The sequence below is a fragment of the Stegostoma tigrinum genome, chromosome 35, assembly GCF_030684315.1.
Source record: "Stegostoma tigrinum isolate sSteTig4 chromosome 35, sSteTig4.hap1, whole genome shotgun sequence".
Lineage (NCBI taxonomy): Eukaryota > Metazoa > Chordata > Chondrichthyes > Orectolobiformes > Stegostomatidae > Stegostoma > Stegostoma tigrinum.
The window spans coordinates 13335369-13356195 of record NC_081388.1 but is presented as its reverse complement, the minus strand read 5'-3'; the positions used below and the strand labels follow the sequence as shown (position 1 = coordinate 13356195).

Below are 20827 nucleotides of genomic sequence, written 5' to 3'. Positions count from 1 at the left end.
CTGCTATCTTGTATCACGAGCTCCAAATTCCCACCCCCAGTCACAACTTTCATTACCACTATCAGCTTCCTCAGAATCACTGCCTGTTCACTCCCTCTGGACAGCTGTTGTCTCCGCTGCAAAAACAGCTTTGCAAACCTGGCTTCTATCTGCTCCAGCACCTCAGCATCCTTTTCTCAAACTGGAGAGCAGGCTGCACAAGATATGTGGATCATCATGGCCAAAAAGCAAATAGCTAGCACGGGCTTGATGGGCCAAATGGGGTCCTATTCCCCTCTGCTGCATTGAGAAGGACAGACTCACTCAGATTTGGCCGAAGTGAAGTTTGGGGGGCACCGAGTTCAGCAGTAACCTTTCACCTTTGGGATCTGGGCTCCATCCAATGTAGGGATGGAAAAGACGCCTCTGTTTCCCCACAGTTCTGAAATGGGCTGCAAGCTGAAATAGGTACAGAACTGCTGCCTACTTCCTCTCAAAGGAGATTGTGGGTAGACCTGAGGCTCACGGATGGCAGTGGGTCATGAAAGCAGCTCACTGGCACCTTGTCTTGGCAGCAGCTAGCAATGTGGACCAACCAGCAATGCCCGCATGCAAGTGAACAATTAAATCCTAAACTCAGGGGGAGTCATGTCAGCAATGAAAGGGTCAAAAGGTGGCAGTCCTTATTGGAAGAGAGCACGGGTAGGAGCATTTAACTGGTCACTGGCTGGATATACCCAGGGTTACTCTCAACAGGGAGAGCCCCAATTCTCACCTGGATAGCACAAAGGAAGCAGAACAGAAAAGGTGAGAGGTGCAATTTAGCTATATCAGCACCGTCCCACTAATGGGCAGAATGTACTGGATGGGCTGAATGGCCTCCTCCTGCTCCAAAACTGCACGGCACACGTATGTGCTATTCTTTCGAGTGCTATTTAACGTGTAAAACCTTAATACATATAACTGTTCTTACAACAATAGGTGAGGACAGAACTTAAAGAATTTTTTGAGAATGCTCCCTGTTCAAATCTGTGGGAAAAAGGAGGGAAATAAATTCTTAAACGAAACAACACGTCTCAGTTTTGAAATTGGCCACGAGCGCCACAGTATCCTTACTTGGACATCACCTATTACTCTGTCCCGCTTGGAGCCTCCTATTGTAGTCACAGCTGCACACTTCTGACACTAGATGGAGCTTTACATCAAAGCTATTGAAAGGAAGAGTTGCATTTAAACAGCATTTCTTGTGATGACAACAGGCCCCATAATGTTTTACAGTCCATGGTGAATTGTAATCATCACTGTAAAGTATGAAAGGTTTGAGCTTAAGGAATACAATGAACCTTGTTTGGGCCATTTCTCATTTTTCACAACTTTACAGCAACTCTTCAATATCATTCACTACCTCTGAATACAAAGGGATCCTTGCTACTGCTTTCACACAGACTATCCCTGTACATACTCAACGAGCGCCTCTAACCATCTCTCTCTAAACCGCAGGTATAACTTCTCTGAAGCATCACAGGAACATCTCGATCGACACCTGAAGCTTACACTGGGTACAATAGTGAGGTGGTGATGTACAGCATAATATAATGGTGACAATAATAGGAGGAAAAAAGGATAGAATAATCTGCACTAGCATGTAAGGTTCTTACACAGGGCAGCGTAACATACAACAGGATAAAGACAGATGGGCCTGGGGTCAGGCAGGACCTTGTGAGTAAGGACAGAGACCATATTACAGCGATCAGAATAAGACCAGAATGTTACCATTCCAATATGCCAAACAGACCTGACAGCCATGAGCTTATTGGGAGAAACTCGCTCTGTCTAAACACCCTATGATCTGTATGGCCTTGTATGCTTATGATCTACCTGTACTGCTCACAAAACAGAACTTTTCACTGTACTCAGATGCATGTGACAACAATAAATTAAATCGAATCACAGCATCTTTGATTCAGGTGAAAGCACTGACAATTGAGCAGAAGCCGGCGGGCCGTATTTGCACTCATTTTCGGCAGACACTGACAAGAGGTGCTCTACCAGTCAACAGAAACAGACAAGAGAGCAGGGACCGTCCACAGGGCCAGTCTGCCCCCCCTCGTGTCCCTTCGGAGCAGGACCGAAGCAAACCTCTCCAGGCAGGACTCTAGTACCCACCTAGCAGACCCTTTACTGGGCTGCGGGTCAGAACAGAATCATCACGAAACACTGACGACTTGGGCCGGGGCTTCCTCCCTTTGCTCAGTGTGGTCTTTGCTCTCAGGACCTTGTCCAGATCGTCCATTATTTTGAGCTGCTGTCGCCGGAGATATTCCTGCTTGATGAAACTCTTCTCCACTTTCTCTTCCTCTGCTTGTTGTCTTCGAAAAGGTGGGGCGGGGGGGGGGGGGTGGTTGTGGAAAAAAAGTTAAAAACAATTAGATCTTTTTCATTTAAAAAAAATGTTGCATCCTGCTAAAAATGCTCACTTTGAAAGCTCAAATGGAAGCTATCAAAGTGAGTATTTCAGTCATGTTCGACCTTAGAAGGAACACTAGATCAAACAACGACCAGGCAGGCATCTCATGTCAATCCATTCAAGGATTTACAAAGTGGTACACCCGTTTTATATGGTATTGTGAACCCACAAACTATTAAAACTACACAAGTCAGATCCCAGTGAGAGACCACAAGACTTCTTTTAACAATTTGGTTCCTGTGGTGACAGAATCATATTTACAAGAGGCTTCCAGCGTACTTTTAACAAAAGATAAGGTTTATTACACACAGAAGGTTTAAAAAATAATTTAGGGCGGTTTGAAACAGTCTCATAAATATCAGAAGTAGAATTTAACTCCTTTAATCACAACATTATATACACCAAAACCTTGAAGGCGGATCATTTGTTTTCCCACTTGCAATCAGTTGGCATGTCCCCTCTTTCAATCAGTACTATTTCTTTCATCAATGTCTTTTTCTAGGCCCTTTAAATGAGCTGCTAACATAGGTCATATATTCCTTGACAGTGTATTTCTTTAATTCTGGGGCTCATTCTTCCCGACCCTCAACCAATCAGGATGCTTTGATGAACATTGAGTTAACAGTACCTTTGCAGCTATAAGCCTGTACACTCCGACAGAAGCATAGAGACTCACTAACTAAAGGAAAATTGTTTGTGTCTCCTTGTTTGTAAGCAACAGACCAGTTGTTCTTGCCTTCTCTTCTACCCTCTAGGGATATTTTTGAAAAAAAAAGGACCCATTTAAAATGTCGCCAAACTCATTTTCTGACGCCCTTACACCACTCAAAGTAGTGGCTGCCTCCCTTTCTAACCCACACAACGTAATACAAATCAAACTCAGGACAAAATACGGGTCTGTCAACTTTAGAACACGAGCTCCCGCATAGTTAGTTATGACAATACCACCAACGTCCATCTCAAAAGGTAATGGCTCAGGAAATATTCAAGGTACATTAAGCATCACACAATTTGATATTAACAGGTGGAAAACAGGAGCAGTTCTGCACCAAATCCCGATTGGGTGACGTGAAACTTGAGATGTCTGGCTAATGACGATGTTATAACCAGTAAGTACAATGGCATACAGCAATGCCTATTGCTATATGCAGCCAACCCCCTCTTGTTACTCAAGTCAACTTCCTCTTCCTGTTCGGATTTGCCAGCAATCTATCGTTTAGCACTGATAATTAAACAGGCCATTAGACTCCGTTTGGAAAGGCCGGTTGGTCCATCAGTACCAATAGCTTTTAGAGACCAATGGGCACCACATCGGCCGGGATGCTTCATTGCCCCTGCTAACAATGTTTCTATTTGATCTTGATAAGGCTGAATTGACCATTTGGTATATTTTTTGTTACAGTGTATCCAATCCGTTTAGGTTTTGCTTTAAAAGGAGTGGAAAATAACTCAGTGGCAGTAGCTACACAGGCCCCTGATGACAATGGACACTTTGTAACACACATCACAAAGCCCACTGCTAGTTTCATGGGGTCTTAGAATCCAAAGGAGTGGAACGGACAGCTATAACGTGAAGCAAAAACCTTGCACTCGCTTTCTTGTGTACACGGGGATACAAGAGCTCGAAGCAAATTCCCATTCGGCCTCACCTCATCTCCTCTTTCTTTTGCTCCTTTTCCGCATCCAACCACATGCGCCGCTTCCTGAACTCCTCCGTCCGTTTCTGCTGCTTCTCCATCAGCGCAGCTCGCTTCAGAGCCATCTCTTCCTCTGCCTTCGCCTCATCCTGCAGCACATCGGGGGGGCAAAGCAAGGAAAGCAACTGCAATAAGCACTCGGACCAGTGCGTCAGCTTCCAGAACATTTTTCAACCGCGGCATAAGTCTACCAGCGTTTAAACGCTCGCCGCTGTGTTAGCAGGGTGGGCAGATAGCCCGCTGTGGGGAGAACTGTATGTATTTTTGGGAGAATGTGAGAATGTTATTGAATACTAATCCAGACGGCCAGGCCAATAATCATAGAATCCCTACAGTGTGGAAACAGGCTCCTCGGCCTAACGAGTCCACACCAACTTGCTGAAGAGCATCCTACTCAGACCCATTCCCCTCACCCTTTCCTTGCAAATTTTGCATTTCTTATGGCTAACACATCTCATCTACAAATCCCTGAACACTGCGGGCAATTTAGGACGGCCAATCCACCTAGCCTGCACATCTACAGACCTTGGGAGGAAACCGGAGCACATGCGCAGGCATGGGGGCAGTGTGCAAGCTCCACACTGTCCGGGGTTGGAATCGAACCCGGGTCCCTGGAGCTGTGAGGCAGGAGTGCTAACCACTGAGCCACCCTTTAACGCGAGTTCAAACCCCACCACACAGATGATGGAATCTAAATTGCAATCATTGGCTAATCCTGGATTGTCATGTTTTTGGGTTCACTAATGCCCTTTAGGGAGGGGAGGTCTATTGCCCTTATCTGGTCTGGCCTCCCCTTGACTCCAGATCCACAGTAAGGTGACAGATTTGAGTCTCATCATCGGCTGCAAGCGGCCAAGCGAACCACTCAGGTGCGGGGCCGACGAGGGATGCCGGTGTTTCTGAGACACCCACATCTCGTGAACAAGTGAAAACAAAAAGCCAACTTGACACCAGAGGAGATATGGCTCATTCAAACAGAAACTAAGAAGAGTCGGTTTGATCTGATCACAGTCCCTACTTCATCAGGCCCTTTGTATTGACCGAGTGCGCTGAAAACCTCCATCACCACTTCACTCTCAGCCTCTCCATGTTAATAGCTTCATCAAAACCAAATGTGAATGAACATGGTTGGAAACTGTTGCTACGGGCCAGCTCAAACCCCTTCAAGATACATTCAGGAGATAGCCTAGCCCCTAACTTTTTCTTATTATAAAAAGGAAAGTGCCAGGTGTTGTGTTCCAAATGTAATTTGATTGGTTCAAGCTACCAGATTTGAAGCAAAATACACTCTATTCATAGACTACAGTTAAAATACAACAAAAAGGAAGAAATTGAGATAACAACACTATTGGAAAACTTAACAGAATAACAGTGTATTTAACTACTAAACAGCAACTGTTCCAATATAGTAACATCCCATAAACACACCACAGGAGCAAATTACTGCAGATGCTGGAATCTGTCCTGAAAACAAGTGCTGGAGATCACAGCGGGTCAGGCAGCACCTGTGGAAAGGGAGCAAGCTAACGTTTCAAGTCTAGGTGTCTCTTCATCAGAGCTGACTTTAGAACATAGAACGGCACAGCACAGTACAGGCCCTTTGGCCCATGATGCTGTGCCAACCTATTATGCTCGTAAGATCAAACTACCCTACACACATTATAGTATCATCTTCAAGTGTGGATGGGACCGCATTTACGCAATGGGGCGCAGAGTGGAGTGCCGGGGAGGAGAGAGGTTACTGGCAGTATATACTTAGTGATCAGAACATGAGGGGGGCAGGACAATGGTGTGTCTACCTGCCAGACTGGAAAGAGCAGACAGTCCGACTGGAACTGTGGGAGGGTACAGAGGACACGGTGACAGAGAATGTAACAAGTAAAGCTAAAAGAAGAGAATGGGAGTGGGTTCACAATCTGAAGGTGTTGAACTCAATTCTGAATTTAATATTAAAGCCTGGCAGGTACACACACCATTGTTCTACCATTCTCACATTCCGATCACTTAAATCTGTACTGTTACCTGGCTCTCTCCTCCCACACCCCACCCTCCCAATGCATAAAGGATGCCCCCTCCATACCTCACGTCAGCTTTGAAGAAGGGTTATCTAAACTCCAAGCGTTAACTTGCTCTCACTCCATGGATGCTGCCTGACCAGCTGTGATTCTTGTTTCCTATAAGCACACCCTTGGCAAAGGCAAATTCAGTAAAACGGATTGTCTCACACGAGAGCCAGAGCAAAAGAGAAGCAGGGAGAGGTGTACTGCAGCTTCCAAACCCAGCTTCAAGACCCCAGCAATTTCAACTCAAAATGCTAAAAATCCTGGCTGTGGCGGAACTTGACCCCCAACCATTCCAGCTGCTTCTAATTGCTCCTACTTTTCAGAAGAAAACACAAGGTCTCACAAGCTGTTTACTTTATTGGATTTAAATAGATAGCTCTGCACCTCGGTCTTAAAAGGTCTCTCCAAAAACAAAATGAGAACCAAACTCACCTCTTGAAGCCTGAATTACCACAATCTGCAGCAACAGCACAGGAAAATGAGGAAGGATTACAGGACCTGAAACGTTAACTCTGCGTTCCCCTCTCTCCCCGCCTCCTTCTCCCCCTCTCTCTGCAGATGCTGCCAGATCTGCTGCATTTCTCCAGCAATTTCCAGTTTTGTTCCAGCTCTTCAGCATCTGCAGTTCTTGGTTTCATCACAGGAATGTCACATCATCCTCGGCTGAGCGCGCATCATCCCTGGACTCCTCATCCCGGACTTCTCGTGCTTGTTACATTTTGGGAGAACCAGGAGGACAGGGAGTGCAGCTGTTATAGGAGCAAGCCCCATCTCAAAAATACTGAGGGGTATAGATAAAGTCAAAGGTGGGTGACTTCTCCCTAGGGTGGGGGATCTCTAGACTAAGGGGTGCCTTTTTAAAGGGAGAGTGGAGAAAAAGACATGAAGGGAAATTTTTATTTTACACCAAGGCTGGTTCACATGTGGGATGAACTTTCAGAGGAAGTGGTGCACGCAGGTACAGTTACAACATGTAAAAGGCATTTAGATAATTACATGAATAAAAAATGTTTGGAGGGATATGGGCCAGGAGCAGGCAGGTGGGACCACTTCAGTTTGGGATCATGGTCAGCACGGACTGGTTGGGCCGAAGGGTCTGTTTCTGTGCTGTATGACTCCACAACTGCCATTAACACAGATCAATTCCACTTGATTTTGTACGTTTAGCAGGTTCTTCTTTCACTAACAAGAGTAAAGATGGCCGGTGGGTCAGCTGAGTTTGAGAATGGAGTACAAGGACTCGGGGAGATGCAGGGGCTCACTGCTGCCTCACAGCACCAGAGATCTGGGGTTGATTCCACCCTTGGGCGACTGTGCAAACTCTGCACAGACATTCTCCCCAGGTCTGCGTGGGTTTGCTCCGGCTTCCTCCCACAATCCAAAGACGTGCAGGTTAGGATGGATTGGCCATGGAAAATGAAGGGTTACAGGAAGAGTGTAGGGGCCTGGGTCTGGACGGGATGGTCTTTGAAGGGTCAGTTTGAATTCAGTGGGCTAACTGACCTGTTCCCACACTGTAGGCATTCTAACTGAGTTACACGGAGAGATTACCTTCTTGATCGAAGTGGTTTAGGTACCCAGCTCTCCATTTCTTACTCATCTGTGAGCGGTTTTATGGACTTGGGATTTTTGCAAAAGTTTCTCCTCACCACAGTTAACAAACCAGTGTGCCAACCCTAATTTAAACACTGAAAACATCAGGGAGTTTAAATATGCATAAACTGACAGAGAAATCTTGAAAGACAGCCATGCAGATAAACAGGGTACTGTCAAGTTTATTTGTTCTACAATTAAAGGACAAAATGGGAAGCTGACAGAGGGTGTTTTTATTTGTTCATGGGATGTGGAGGTGTTGCTGGCTAGGCGAACATTTACTGCCCATCTCTAGTTTCCCAGGGGGCAGTTAAGAGTCAGTCAATCACATTGCTATGGGTCTGGAGTCACGTGTAGGCCAGATCAGGTAAGGATGGCAGTTTCCTTCTCTATAGGACATTAGCGAACCACATGGATTTTTTGTTTAAAACACAATCAACAAAGTTTTTATTTCCAGATTTGGTGATCAATCTCAACATGCCCATCGCCAACGCTCCACTTTCCTGATCAAATGAGAAACTGTGTGAACAGTTACAGAGCAGGCGGCCATTCAGCTCATCAGTCTGGTGCCACACCCCTGCCCCATCCAATATCCCTACTCACTATTTCCATTTAAATAATCACCCAGAGCCCTCTGCTGAAGCCTCGATTGATCCTGCCCACTCTGAAGTTTGGGCTCCAAACAAGGTGGTTAAGAAGACATTTAGCACACTTGCCTTCATTGCTCAGAACATTCAGTAAAGGAGTTGGGACATCATGTTGAGGTTATACACGATGTTAGTGAGGCCTCTTCTGGAGTATGGTGTTCAGTCCTGGGTGCCCTGTTATAGGAAGGACGCTATTAAACTAGAAAGCGTTCAGAAAAGATTTCCCAGGATGTTGCCGAGTATGGAGGACTTGAGTTATGGGGAGAGGCTGAATGGGCTGGGACTTCTTTCACTGGAGCACAGGTTGAGTGGTGACCCGAAGAGGTTTAACACGGTGAGGGGCACAGATAAAGTGAATGGCAGCTGTCTTTTCCCCTGAGGGTGGGAGCACATTTTTAAAGTGAGAAGATAATAGATTTTAAAGGGGCAACTTTTGCTATTACACAGAGTGGTTTGTGTGTGGAATGAACTGCCTGAGGAAGTGGGTACAGTTGCAATATTTAAAAAGACATTTGGCTAAGTACAAGAAGAAGAAAGGTCTGGAGGGATAATGGGTCAGGAGCAGGCAGGTGACAGGAGTTTGATTTGGGACCATGATCAGTACGGACTGGTTGGACTGAAGGGTCTGTTTCCATGGTGTGACCTGTGTGAAAACTTTGTCTCTCACATCATTTTGAACCTATCCCTTCTCATACTCATTCCTTTAAATGAGCAGACCTTCCCAATGTGATGATTTGTATGTTTTCATTCAACAGATGTTCTACCACCAACCCAATCTTACGTCCAATATTTTTATAACTGGTGAACATGTACCCAAAGAAAATTTAAAACTAAACCATTAGCACTAGCCCCCTGCGATCACACTGCTGGGTCTGCCTTGCTACCATGTCTCTTGTTGCTAGTTTACATTCTGCCAACTCTATTCATCAAATCATAGAATCCCCACAGTGTGGAAGCAGGCCATTCGGCCCAAAAAGTCCACACTGATCCTCTGAAGTGCATCCCACCCAGAGCCCTCCCCCACACTATCCCTGTAACCCTGCATTTCTCATGGATAATCCGATTAGCCTGCACAATCCCTGGACACTGCAGGGCTATTTAGCACGGCCAATCCATCGTAAACTGCACACCTTTGGGAGGGAACCCACGCAGACATGGGGAGAATGTGCAGAGTTCGCACAGACAGTTGCCCAAGGGTGGAATCGAACCAGAGTCCTTGGGGCTGTGAGGCAGCAGTGCTAGCCACTGAGCCACCGTGCTGTCGCCCTAATTCCTTCACTGTTCAGCCTGAAAAACAAAGATCTTTCCCAGGTCTCTACCAACAGTAGCTGGTCGTTCTTCAAGGAAGCGTCGAAACCCAGGAGTGGCTTTTGCAATCTCGGCCATGGGAAAGTAGCTGGCAGAAGCCATGGATCAGTTTGGAAATGTAGTCACTGTTGTGACAAAGCAGCCCATTGGTGCACAGCAAGCTCCCACAAACAGCAGCATGAGATTACATTAGCTCACATCAGTTTGAAGGGTAAGTATTGATCAAGCACTGGTGAAGAATTCCTCTACTCCTCTTCAAAATGGCACAGTGGGATGAACACAAGGCACTCAGTTTAACATCTCATATAAAAAGTGTCCCATCCTCAAGGTCAGCACTCCTTCGGCGATGCTGGGTCCAGCCCAATTCATATCAGCTGTGGCTCAGTCGTCATCGCTCCACGGGGCTGTTCCTTCCACTTACTGAGAGGTGACTGATGGTGATTTTACCCAAGGGTCATCACCTCCCCCCTTGCTCCCCACCAACACCCCCGCCCCCCACAAAAGTCAAGGCCTACCCAAAGGTCAAGGCCTTTACAGTACCGGCCAACACCCCTGACCAAAGGTCGAGGCCTACTCGCGCCTGCCCCGCCACCCAAAAGTTGAGGCCTAGCCCCTAATGCCCAAAGATTGGGGCCTTCTCCCTCCCGAAAGTTTAGGGCCTACTGCCCACCTACTCCCCTAACCCCCACCACCCAAAGGTCGAGGCCCACTTCCCAACACCCCGCAGCACCCAAAGGTCGAGGCCTACACCCCACCCCCACCACCACCCAAAGGTCGAGGCCTACTCCCTCCCCCCAACCGCCACCCAAAGGTCGAGGACTACTCCACGCTCACCACCCCCCCCCCCCCCCCAAAACCAGGTCAAGGCCTACTGCCCTCACCCACCTACCCGCCACCCGAAGGTCGAGGCCTAGCCTGTAATGGCCAAAAGGTTGGGGCCTACTCCCTCCCCAAAGGTCAAGGCAGTGCAGCTCTGAGCTGCGACTGTACAGGTCAGATATTAAACCGAGGCCCTCTTGCCCGTCTGAGCAGACACAAAGTATCCAGCGACGGCCTTTTGAAAAGAATCCGGGAATTCTCCCAGGGTGCAGACCCTCGATCGAAAAGGCAAAAGGGGATTCAAAAAATAGACGACCCGGTCAATATCACCGTGCTGTTGTGGGATCTTGCTGTGCACACTGGTACTGGCACGTTTCCTACGTCACGTCACGGAAGAAATGACGACTCTTCAAAAAAAAACAAACAAAGCCTCGAGTGGCTGTGGTGTGCTTTGTTACTGACGGTGTTATTCAAATCCTCAACTTTCTTCCCTGTCTGTGTGGGATTTGAGCCCGACCTTCTGAATCGGATAGGCGTGCATTATCCACGGGGTTAAGGCTGACTCAACGATGGCATAGAAAAAAAAACACTCCTGCTCTACAAATAGAGTATATCGCACAGGAGCTGTCAGTCAGCATTCCTAAGGCAGTTACTACCACATCATTGTACTTTCTATTAACCAAGCCAACATTTTCAAATCACCTCGTTATTTTAGTTTTATGGATTAAACCGGTTAAAAAAATTAAATCCTGTACAACAGTAACTCTACTGACTTATCAAGTACTTCTCCACACAACTAGTGTGGACCGATTTATTCTAAGTGGCAAGAGAACTCTTGGGGAAGCTGGGGTGATCAAATTTTCAGAGCCAGTTATAATTGGGAATGCAGTACCCAAAAGGACGGTGCAAATAGATTCAGTAATTTTTAAAATATGCATTTGAGAGGCGGCCATTCACAGGGCTATGGGGCAAGGAACGAGAGCGAGTCAGACAAATCAAATCTCATTTTCAAAGGGCTAGCACAGGCTCGACAGGCCAAATAGTCTCCCTTTCTGTGCTGAACCGTGCTCTGTCACTTGGTGACCTTCAAGTTCTTTCATAGAACAAAATCAGTTCAAACAAAGGATTATGCACAAGAGGTCAAATGGGCTGACCCACGTCATTTTGCATCCAACGCTCAGTGATCCGAGATAAGTAGCTGTTCTCTACCCAAGGCTGGGTGATCCCAAGATAGGAACAGTATTATACACAAGCTTAAATCGCTAACCACACTTCAAACTGTACCCGATTTGAAATTGGCCCTCATTTGCAACTCAAAAAGGTTGACATTTCTAGTACTGACACCCAATAGTGTTTTAAATTCTACATCAGTAATTACAGAGCTGGCCTGACTGAGAGAATCAGAGGTATACAGCATAGAAACAGACCCTTCGGTTTGACGACTGCTGTGCTGAGCGTGCTCCCAAACTAAATGCATTTACCAGTATTTGACTCATATCCCTCTAAACCATTCCTGTCTGTGTACCCGAACATTGCCTTTTAAATGCTATAATTGAACCAGCCTCCACCACCTCCTCTGGCAGCTCATTCCATACACACACGACTCTCTGTGTGACAAAGTTGCCGCAGAGGTCATTTTAAATCTTTCCCCTCTCACCTTAAACTTACGCCCCTCTAGCTTTGGCCTCCCTCACCCAGGGGGAAAAAACCTTGTCTATTTACCTTAACTATGACCCTCATGACTTTACGAGCCTCACAAGGTCACCCCTCAGCCTCCAATGCTCCAGGGAAAACAGCCCCAGACTATTCAACTTCTCTCCATATCTCAAACTCTCCAGTCCCAGTAACAGCCTTCTAAGTCTTTTTTTGCACCCTTTCCAATATCCTTCCTGTAGCCGGGAGACCGGAACTACATACAGTATTCCAAAGGTGGCCTCACCAACGTCCTGCACTGCTGCAACATAGCACCCCACCTCCTATACTTAATGCTCTCACTAATGAAGGCAAGCTCGATATTAAACAAAATGAATCAAATCAAAAGACATTTTGTCTGTACTAAGTACATGGCACTGGATAAGGCTCTCGTGACGCAATGATAGTGTCCCTGTTGCTGAGTCAGGAGGTCCACTTGCTCCTGAGATATTTCATAACATATCTGATAAACTAAAAATGTTCATAAGACACCGTCATCTTCCTTTTGGCAAGTACGACAACGTGCTCTTGGACCACAATTGCCAGCGAGAGACACATTCGTTACATTTCTTGGCAACCAACCTCGGATCATGTAGCTCAGTCTATCCTCTGTTATGGTGGCTTTCATGAACAGTCTTGACTCAATGTAGCTGCCTAGATCCCATCTCTCTTCATGCACCAGGTATCAACTCATTCATATCCCATAAGCAATTCCCTACGCCAATCTATTCATATGCCAGTGTTCCATTCACACGTACTTTTTCTTACAGCAACAAGCATAGCTTTCTTAAATTTAATATTGTAACTGTCCTCTAGCATATTGCCAATTCCGTCACCGACTTCCCCAGAGCTGCAAACCCCGGAATTTTCTCTCCAAACCTCTCCAGCTCTTTGACATGACTTTGGTCCCCACATCTCCTCATGGGTAAACTATCGCAGTTGTTTTAGGTAGAAGATTGGACAGGCTTTATGATTGGCTGGTTATCCTCAATGGCCCATACACTGACAGCCCAGAAACCACAATGACTAACAACAGCCTGCATTCATACAGCCCCTTACACATTCCAAGAGCGGCATCAAACAACTTGACACCCGAGTCACATGTAAAGGGGTATTCGGGCAAATAGCCCAAATTTGACTTTGTCAGAGGGACTGGGTGGGAAGCTGAACCTTCTCCCCTGACTTGGGGAGTTTTAGAAAAGCATTCAAAAGTACACTCATGCCTCACACACAAAAGTTGGTCATGAACTGGGGCAATGACGCTGGGCGCCCAGCACAACTGCCTCAAATGTTCCTGGCAAGAGGGAGGAGATGGATAACGTGACAGAGACAGAAGTAAGAGTTCACCAACCTTGTAGAAGAAACCCACAGACCTCTGTTCAGGGTCCACCTGGCCAGTCACAGAGTCCCCAACGTTCTCTGATCCATCCTCACCCTCCTCATGGCCTTTCAAGGAAGACAACGGTATCTCGATTAAACTAGTCCTTTTAGCGGCGGTGGCATTGTCCTTTCGCCCAGCGTCAGGCAACTCTTCCGGCTGGCCACCCGGCTTCCGGGCTACAACTGGCCCCACGGGCCGGAGGTTACCTTCGTTTTCGAGGTCAAAGGGCGGCTCGTCTCTCTCCGGCGCCGAAGGCTCATCTGCCAGACTTCCGCAGCCCGCCACGGGCCCGACCGGCCTCTGCTTGGGCCGCACGTCGAGGTCCGGCTCTTCGTCGTCCTCGCCGAAGCAAATGGAAGACTTGGTCTGGACGGTGACCTGGCTCGGCGAAAACTTTCGGAGGTGAGGTAAGGAGTCCACGTTCTGCGGGGGGGTGAGGACGCGGGTCAAAGGTGTGATCTTCAGCTCAGCCGGCCGGGAATGCCTCGGGCTTTTGGGAGTGGGGGCGCTGGCCTTCTTCTGGCCGGACTGTGGCGAACGGGTTCCGGAGGAAACCGGCTTGCGTGAGGGCGAGGGCGATGGAGACGAGAACTCGGCTGTGCGTGACGGCCTCTGTGAGGAGGAGGAGACAGTGGCTTTGGGAACAGGGATTACCCAGGCCTGCATGTTCTTCTTCTCCATCAGGCTTTCCTGTTGCTGGGCCAAGCGCTGCATGTCGATTTGAAGCGAGGACAGCGCTGAGTTGAGTTTGGCCACGGCATTGTTGTACTCTCCAATATCGGCATCCACCTCAGGCTCTTTGGGAGACTCTGGTCGTCTCAGTTTGGTGTCCCTTCCTCCCAAGTTCCCACCAGAGCTTTCCTCCTCATGGTCTCTTTCCAAAGCCCTGCCATCCTGGCCCTTGAATTCAGGCTGTGTTGGGCTGTCATTTTCCTCTTCATCCTCGATTTTGGATAACCTTTCCTCCAGGGATAGCTTCCTCTTGTCTTCACAAGCTGAGGCTCCATTCTCTGGCTCTCCCCCTTCCTCTTTCCTTTTCAACTGCAGGAATGCACTCTTGCCCAGTCTCTGCCGATGCTTCGCGAAAATGGCCTCGATTCGCTTCTTCTGGGCCTCGATGGCTCGCCGTTTCTCCTCCAATCGTATTCCCAGCTGGGTCATCTCGGACGCCAGGGCTTGGTTTTGGCTGGGGCTCTCATCAGCAGGCCTCTGAACCCAGGATGCCATCTGCTGGTCGTTGAGCTCAGAGCTGTCTGGCGTCGTCTTCTGAGAGCTGCTCGACTTGGAGTCGGGCGCGCTCATCTTCTTCATCTTCCTCTCAGCGAAGCTGGTCATCTTCACACCGGATCCCGAAGAGCCCACGCTCTCAGCCTGTGAGCTGAGGGAGCTGAAGCAGGAGGTGCACTCGTCCTTGCTGGCATAGTCCTTCTCCTCCTGGGCCGGCCTCGAAGAGTCCTCGCCGTCCGACTCCAAGCTGTTGTCCCTCAGAACGGAGTCGTCGTCCCGAGAGAAGTTCCCGTCTTCGGATGGAGCAGCTCCGCTGTTCATCTGGTCCTCAGAGGCCGCGAGAACCCCAGACTCTTGACTTTTGTAGGAAGGATAGAGGTCAACTTTGGATGGGCTGGTCTTGGGCTTTAGAAAGTCTTCAGCCAAATCAGGCCTGTGGAGGAAGAAGCCATCTGGTGCTCCCTCAGGACGGAGCCTGGGCTCTAGTTTATCTGTATTGTGGATTATCTTCAGCGCCTCTTCGATGGTTGGCAGCTCCGTGCAGTTGCTATGATCACCCGCAACCCCGTTTTCAACGGGCAAGTGGTGCTCGCTCTCAGCCACCTCATTGGGCAACAGCAAGCCCTTCCTGGCTGCCCTCGGAGACATGGTTGGCCCGGTCCCGCTCCCGAGATCCTCCCTCGCTCGGTGACTGACCGGTTCTTCCGAGGAATTGTTGCCAGCCTGCGGAAGACAGTTGTGAGACCGGTACGTGTTGGAGGTCAGGCTATCAGAGCTCACTGATCTCATCAATCCAACAGGATTACCCATGACAATGTCCACGTCACTGTCCAGTCCAAAGGGAATGCTGAAGGACACAGCTTGGGACAATGGCCTTAGAGAGAGAGACAAAGAGAGATAGCAGTTAATATTATGGCTTATCAAAGTGGTGTTAAAAGCAGAGAGGTCGTCACAGAATCCCTACGGTGCAGAGAGGGGCCATTTGGTCCATCGAGTCTACACTGATCTTCCGTAAAGCATCGCACCCAGACCCACCTCCCTCCCCACTGTATCCATATCCCATCGTTAATCCACATAGTTTGCACATCCCTAAATACTACATGGAAATTTAGCATGGCCAATCCACCCTAGCCTGCACATAAATCATGGATCATAGAATCGCGACAGTGTGGAAACAGGCCATTCGGCCCAGCAAGTCCATACCGACCTTCAGAACATTCCACCCTGATGCATCCCCCTGTAACCCACCTAATCTCCACACCCCTGAACACTACGGGCAATTTAGCATGGCCAACCCACCTAGCCTGCACATCTTTGGACTGTGGGAGGAAATCGGAGCACCCGGAGGAAACCCCCGCAGACACAGGGAGAACGTGCAAACTCCATAGAGACAGTCGCCCGAGGCCGGAATTGAACCCGGTTCCCTGGCGCAGAGAGGCAGCCTGCTGCCCCTCATTTCAAATACAGGTTAAAAGTGATCGGTTCCAAAACAAGGAAAAGGAATTATTGAGGTTTAGATACAATAATCATCAACATTCCTTTCCCGGGAAGGAAATGAAAACAAGTGACTTGGAATTATTTCTGGGAATTTGGACCAATATGACGGTGGGTGATTAAGAATCACAGAATCCCTACAGTGTGGAAACAGGCCCTTCGGCCCAACAAGTCCACACTGACCCTTGAAGCATCCCACCCAGACCCTCCCGCCGCCCCCCCCCCCCCCCCCCCCCGCCATAACCCACCTCAGCTATCCCTCCCTGGAGCACTACAGGAAACTTAGCATGGCCAATCCACGAAACGTGATGAAACAGGAGCTACACGTCTTCTTCACCTTGTCCCGGTTGGGGGAGGAGGGTTTTGATTTGATCAGCTAAGTAGGAATCAACTGCACATTTGGCCCATCATGACCGAGCCAGAGGATTCCAAAAAAACCCCACTAATCTCACTGTCCTGCTCTTGGCCTCTGCCGAGAGGCATCAGAATAAAAAGGGGAGGGGGCCACATGAAATTGTTAGTTGTGAGCGAATGCAAGTACAAAAAAAGAGAAGTTAGCTCGCAGGTTGGTGGGCAGTGTCTGAAGAAAGCCTAACCATAACTAACTACTTATGGGGCAAGAGGAGGGGCAGACAGCATAACTTACTCTGCACCAGAGATGACTGATGACAACAGATTGAGCCGAAGCTCTCTGGAGTTTTGGAACGTGAGTGGAGATCGAACTGAGGTACACCAGATGCAAAAGGGCATCGATACAGTAGAGGTAGAAAGCATGGTTTCTTGTGAGAGGCAATCTAGAATGAGAGGTCATTGTTCGAGCAGAAGAGGTGGCAGATTTAGAACAGAGATGTGGAAGAAATTACATCTCAGTATGAAACTGTGGAACTCACTTTCACAGAGTGCAGTGGATGCTGGAGGCTTTGAGTGGATTTAAAGAGGAGACAGATTTGTAATCACCGATGGGTTAAAGGGTTATGGGGAGCAGGTGGATTTGAGGCCTAGATGAGATCAGCCATGATTATATCCAACAGCGAAGCAGGTTCTAGGGGCCGAATGGCCTACTCCAGCTCCTAGATCTTATCTTCCTTGATTCCCTCTCAGAGTTGATACCTGCTGGTAACAGGAACTTAGTGCTGGATTCGCTTCCAATTCAAATTTGCCTCTCCCTCCCCCAAAAATCAGTGAATTCAATTCCTGGTTTTATAAAAACTGGATACGTTTTCCCGCACTTAGTGAAACAGCTTAATTTAGAAAGTCACAAGGAACACTTACATCTGGGCCACTGCTCTATTTTCTTTTGGATGTGAAAGTAGACCATTTCTCATGGGAGCATGCGGGGAACCTTAGCAACTATCCATAACAACAGAAAATGTCAAAATGCAAAATGAGGTGGTAGCTGGCTCACAACCGCCAGAAACGAGCTACAGAAATTAGTTTCTGTGCTGAACGACACTGCAGCTACAATTCCATGACACAGTATTATTTCACTCGGCTCTCAACCCTTCACTCCATGGGCATAGTAATGCAGCACCCAGCGTCCCATTGCTTGCACATACACAAAATTAGGTTTCAGTTTGCTCATTGTATCTGCTGGTGGTTCAAATCGGAAATGGGGGACACTGCAGATCCAATAGAGAGAGAGTCTCCTCAAAGAAGGTGCCTTGATCATACTAGGATCAGCGGGGAAAGGAGGAGATATTCTTGAAATTACGCCAAGTCCAGTTCTGGACTCCCTGCCATAGGAAAGATGTTGTGAAACTTGAAAGGCTTCAGAAAAGATTTATAAAGAATGTTGCCAGGGCTGGAGGGTTTGAGCTGCAGGGAGAGGCTGAATAGGCTGGGGTTATATTCCCTGGAGCTTCAGAGGCTGAGGGGTGACCTTATAGAGGTTCACGAGGGACATGGACAGGATAAACAGACAAGGTCTTTGCCCCAGGGTGGGACAGTCCAAAACTAGAGGGGCATATGTTTAAGGTGAGGGGGAAAAGTATAGAAGGGGCCCAAGGAGCAACTTTTCCATGCAGAGGGTGGTGTGTGTATGGAATGAACTGCCAGAGGAAGTGGTGGAAGCTGGTATAATTACAGCATTTAATAAGCATCTGGATGGGTACATGAATAGGAAGGGTTTAGAGGGATGTGTGGGAGTAGATTTAGTTTAGGATATCTGGTCAGCATGGATGAAGTGGACCGAAGGGTCTGTTTTTGTGCTGTACAGTGCTATGACTCTAAACATGATGAGTGGTGAATGTGAATCAATTCTTTACCTGAAAACGGTGAGAATAAAACACAGGGGACTTTTGGGGGGCCTCTCAGCCATGACGCTGATTAATCTCCAGGAAAAAAAAAATAGGTATGGAAATTGACATCTGGTGCATTCACCCTAATGGGCATCCAGCTCGTTGCCATGTATTTGAGAAAGTGCTATCTGAATGTGCCCCTGGAATTGGAAAGATCAGAGTGAGCAAGGAATGTTGAGTGGAATCGGAAAATTTCTGGGAATGCTCACACTGCCAGATATCAGAATGCAAAAGGAAAAACTAACAAGCGAAGGTTAATAGATTCCTCCACGCCAGCACACTGTCGCTGATGAACAAAATCAGAACAGCATGGTGGCTCAGAGGTTAGCACTGCTGCCTCTCAGCGCCAGGGACCTGAGTTCGATTCCATCCTCAGGTAACTGTCTGTGTGGGGTTTGCATGTTCTCCCAGTGTCTGCGTGGGTTTCCTCCAGGTGCTCCGGTTGCCTCCCACAGTCCAAAGATGTGCAGGCCGGTTGGATTGGCCATGCTAAATTGCCCCATAGTGGCCAGGGATGTGCAGGCTGGGTGAGTTGACAATGGGAAATGCAGGGTTACAGGGTAGGGAGGTGGATCTGGGTGGGATACTCTTCAGAGGGTCAGTGTGAACTCAATGGCCTGCTTCCTGATTGGCAAGACTCTATGATTCAATGCACATCTGTAAATGCTGCCCTCACTCCATCACACTGGCAAGAGCAACCATTGGAGAAAGCTCCCAACAGTTGCACTCAGAATAAAACATCGCACTTGCTCTACCTCTACCAAGGATTATTGCTTAAGTATTCAGGCCATGTTTACCAACATTGTCGTGCACGTAACCATTCATTGGTGATAAATTTGTGTCATTGCGGCTCAGTGATTAGCACTGCAGCCTCACAGCACCAGGGACGCTGGTTCAATTCCAGCCTCGGGCAACGGTCCGTGTGGAGTTTGCATGTTCTTCCCATGTCTGCGTGGGTTTCCTCCCACAGTCCAAAGATGTGCAGGCTAGGTGGATTGGCCATGATAATTTGCCCCATAGTGTTCAGGGGTGTCTAGATTAGGTGGGTTATAGAGGGGTGGGTCTGGGTGGGATGCTCTGAGGTTCGATATGGACTATTGGGCCGAAGGGCCTGTTTCCACAGTACAGAAGTTCTATGATCTTCCTGTGAATTTATTGAATAATTAAGTTCTAATTTAGTACGAAAAAGGTGGTATAACCCGTAAAGATGGTATAATCCAATTGGGTGACCTCGCCCACTCCTTTCCTGCCACCTTACCGACGGCGGCACCTGCAGAACAGGCTGCTTTATTCTTTGTCTTAGCTACCGCTTGTTCATCCATCCACAAATTACCTCTTCAGTTGCTTCTTTGTCCACGCCTTCCCAAAAGAATCAACTTGTGACATTGAGGTAGAGTGATTCAGTGAACCTGGAGAGAGACCAGAGAGTCGTCGAGTCATACAGTGCAGAAGAGGTCCCTTCAGCCCATTGAGCTGCTACCACCATTAGAAATATTTACTGACAGGTTAGCAGTTATTTTGAAGCAGAGGAACAGCTCAAATGTTGAACTATTTCCTCTATGATGGTCTTGGCTTGAGGCCTAGACACATTGTAATTGACCCTCTACCGGCCAATGGGATTGCTACAGTGAAGCCAACCCAATTTGGCAAACCTGGTGGAAATGGCGACTGGACAATAATCAAGAGAACATCGGGAATGTGCCCCCCCACCCCACCCCCAGCCCCTTACACGTGGTGGCCATACTGCAAAATGGTGAAATTGATCACTTCAGGATTTCTCCAGCCGTGGGACGCACAATATCACAAAGTATTGACAAAAATGACACCTCCACGTCCTGTACGTCATTCCAGCACATGACCACAGCAGTGATGAGGAGGCTTCATTCAGAGCTGGCATACATTGTGGTGGACCCTAACATTTAGGCTTGGTCTTAAATTCACTTTATTTTAGTTTTCTTTTAACCTGTATTATGCTCTTGTGAAGCGATTGTTATTCTGAACATTTTGTTCTGGTTTTCTTTCCTCCCCTAATTTATTCCTATGATTTTGTACTTTTGACAGTCTTTGATGTTGGACTTTTTATTTCATTATTCTTCCCCCTGAGAATTTGTACTCAAACATCGGTATAGAGGTCTGAGGAAGGGTCACCGAACCTGACATGTT

At 47.8% G+C, this 20827-nt stretch overlaps 1 protein-coding gene across 4 annotated transcripts in view; it reads right to left on the bottom strand.

The window, feature by feature from the left end:
* Positions 1-20827, bottom strand: part of camsap3 (calmodulin regulated spectrin-associated protein family, member 3) — a 196673-nt gene that overhangs the window by 11973 nt on the left and 163873 nt on the right. For all 4 annotated transcript variants that reach the window (XM_048521808.2, XM_048521810.2, XM_059640064.1 and 1 more), the window contains 4 exons: positions 19998-20073; positions 13617-15747; positions 4096-4232; positions 2146-2348 (listed from right to left, as the gene is read on the bottom strand). In XM_048521808.2, the coding sequence (XP_048377765.1) occupies positions 2146-2348; positions 4096-4232; positions 13617-15747; positions 19998-20073 (2547 nt within the window). The remainder of the gene's footprint in view (positions 1-2145; positions 2349-4095; positions 4233-13616; positions 15748-19997; positions 20074-20827) is intronic.